The 1816-nt window shown below is 62.7% G+C and overlaps 1 protein-coding gene across 1 annotated transcript; it reads left to right on the top strand.

Annotated features, from left to right (window-relative positions):
- Positions 1–314: 314 nt before the first annotated feature.
- On the top strand, positions 315–953 carry LOC135208293 (collagen alpha-1(I) chain-like). The gene has a single exon (XM_064240395.1). It carries the CDS (start codon positions 315–317, stop codon positions 951–953), a length of 639 nt encoding a protein of 212 aa, XP_064096465.1.
- Positions 954–1816: the final 863 nt, after the last annotated feature.

Below are 1816 nucleotides of genomic sequence, written 5' to 3'. Positions count from 1 at the left end.
CAGGCGGGCGGGGCCCACCAAGTGTCCCACCATGGGCAGGTGGTCCCACCACATGTCCCGGGATGGGTGGGGTATGCAACGTGTCCCGGGATGGGCGGGCAGGGCCCGTCACGCGTCCCAGAACAGGCGGGTGTGGCCCACAACGTGTCCCAGGACAGGTGGGCAAGGCCCGCCACATGTCCCAGGACAGGCGGGCGAGGCACGCCACGTATCCGGCGGCGGACAGGCGGCGCCCGTCACGTGTCCCGGGATAGGCGGGCGAGGCCTGCCATGTGTCCCGGGATGGGCGGGCGAGGCCTGCCATGTGTCCCGGGATGGGCGGGTGTGGCCCAACACTTGTCCCGGGATGGGTGGGCGAGGCCCACCACGCATCTCGGGACGGGCGGCCGAGGCCTGCCACATGTCCCAGGACGGGCGGGCAAGGCCCGCCACATGTCCCGCGACGGATGGGCGGTGCCTGTCATGTGCCCCGGGACGGGCGGGCGAGGCCCGCAACATGTCCCAGGATGGGCGGGCATGGCCCGGCATGTGTCCCGGGACAGCCGGGCGAGGCCTGCCAAGTGTCCCGGGACGGGCGGGTGAGGCCTGCTGCGTGTCCCAGGATGGGCGTCCCGGAACGGGGGGGCGGTGCCCGCCACACGTCACTGGACGGGTGGGCATGGCCTGCCACACGTCGCGGGACGGGCTGGCGGGGTACGCCACACGTCCTTGGATGGGCGGGCAAGGCCTACCACGCTTCCTGGGACAGGCGGGCATGGCCTGCCACTTGTCCTGGGATGGACAGGCAGCGCCCGCCACGTGTCCCGGGAGGAGCGGGCAGCACCCGCCACGTGTCCTGGGACGGGCGTGGCCCGGTACTTGTGGGAGGTGCCCGCCATGTGTCCCAGGACGGGTGGGCAAGGCCCACCACATGTCCCGGAATGGGCGGGCGAGGCCCGACAGTTGTCCCGTGATGGGCAGGCAAGGCTCGCCACTTGTCCCGGGACGGGCAGGCGAGGCCCGCCACGCGTCCCTGGATGGGCGGGCATGGCCCGTGTTCCAGGATAGGCGTGCGTGGCCTGCCACACGTCCCTAGACGGGCGGGTGAGGCCCGCCAAGTGTCCCAGGACGGGTGGGCGTGGCCTGCCAAGTGTCCAAGGACAGGTGGGCAAGGCAAGCGATGTGTCCCTGGATGGGCGGGCAAGGCCCGCCAAGTGTCCCGGGACGGGCGGGCGTGGCCTGCCATTTGTCCCGGGGCGGGTGGGCGAGGCCCGTCATGTGTCCCGGGACGTTTGAGATGGCCTTTGTCCAAAACGTAAGGGAAAAAAAGAGGAAATATGGGAAAATGGAGTGCTTATGACTTACCTTAGATAATTGTTAAAGGGAATGCAAGGTCGCCATTGAAAACTCAGCGAATTAATCTAATTTACATTTATTTACAAGCAACATTGAATAGCCTGAGATAAAAGCAAGGCAGGTATGCCATGTGTGGGAGGCCATGTACTGTCAGGAACACTCTTATCTTTCACAAAGTGGAAAAACTGGCCGAAATCAACGTCTACTGCAATGCTGGTTTCCAAATTTATGAATTCAGGTAATACAAGCGCTTGTGAGGAGACGGAGCATGGACTCAGCAATCTGGAAATGAATTGCCAAATTACACACAACATAAACTAAAGACTTCTTGCATAATATCTCAGCTAATCACAATTGAGGGTGTTTATCTTTAATCACACACAAGAGGAGGAACTCTAGTTCTTAAATGAAATGTTCAATGAAGACTTAATCTTGGACAGGTCACAGGGGTAGCACGTGCTACGATGGTGGAGAAAGGACG

This window comes from Macrobrachium nipponense, chromosome 35 (assembly GCF_015104395.2).
Source record: "Macrobrachium nipponense isolate FS-2020 chromosome 35, ASM1510439v2, whole genome shotgun sequence".
In the NCBI taxonomy this organism is placed as follows: domain Eukaryota; kingdom Metazoa; phylum Arthropoda; class Malacostraca; order Decapoda; family Palaemonidae; genus Macrobrachium; species Macrobrachium nipponense.
This window is presented reverse-complemented; position numbering and strand designations above follow the sequence as displayed.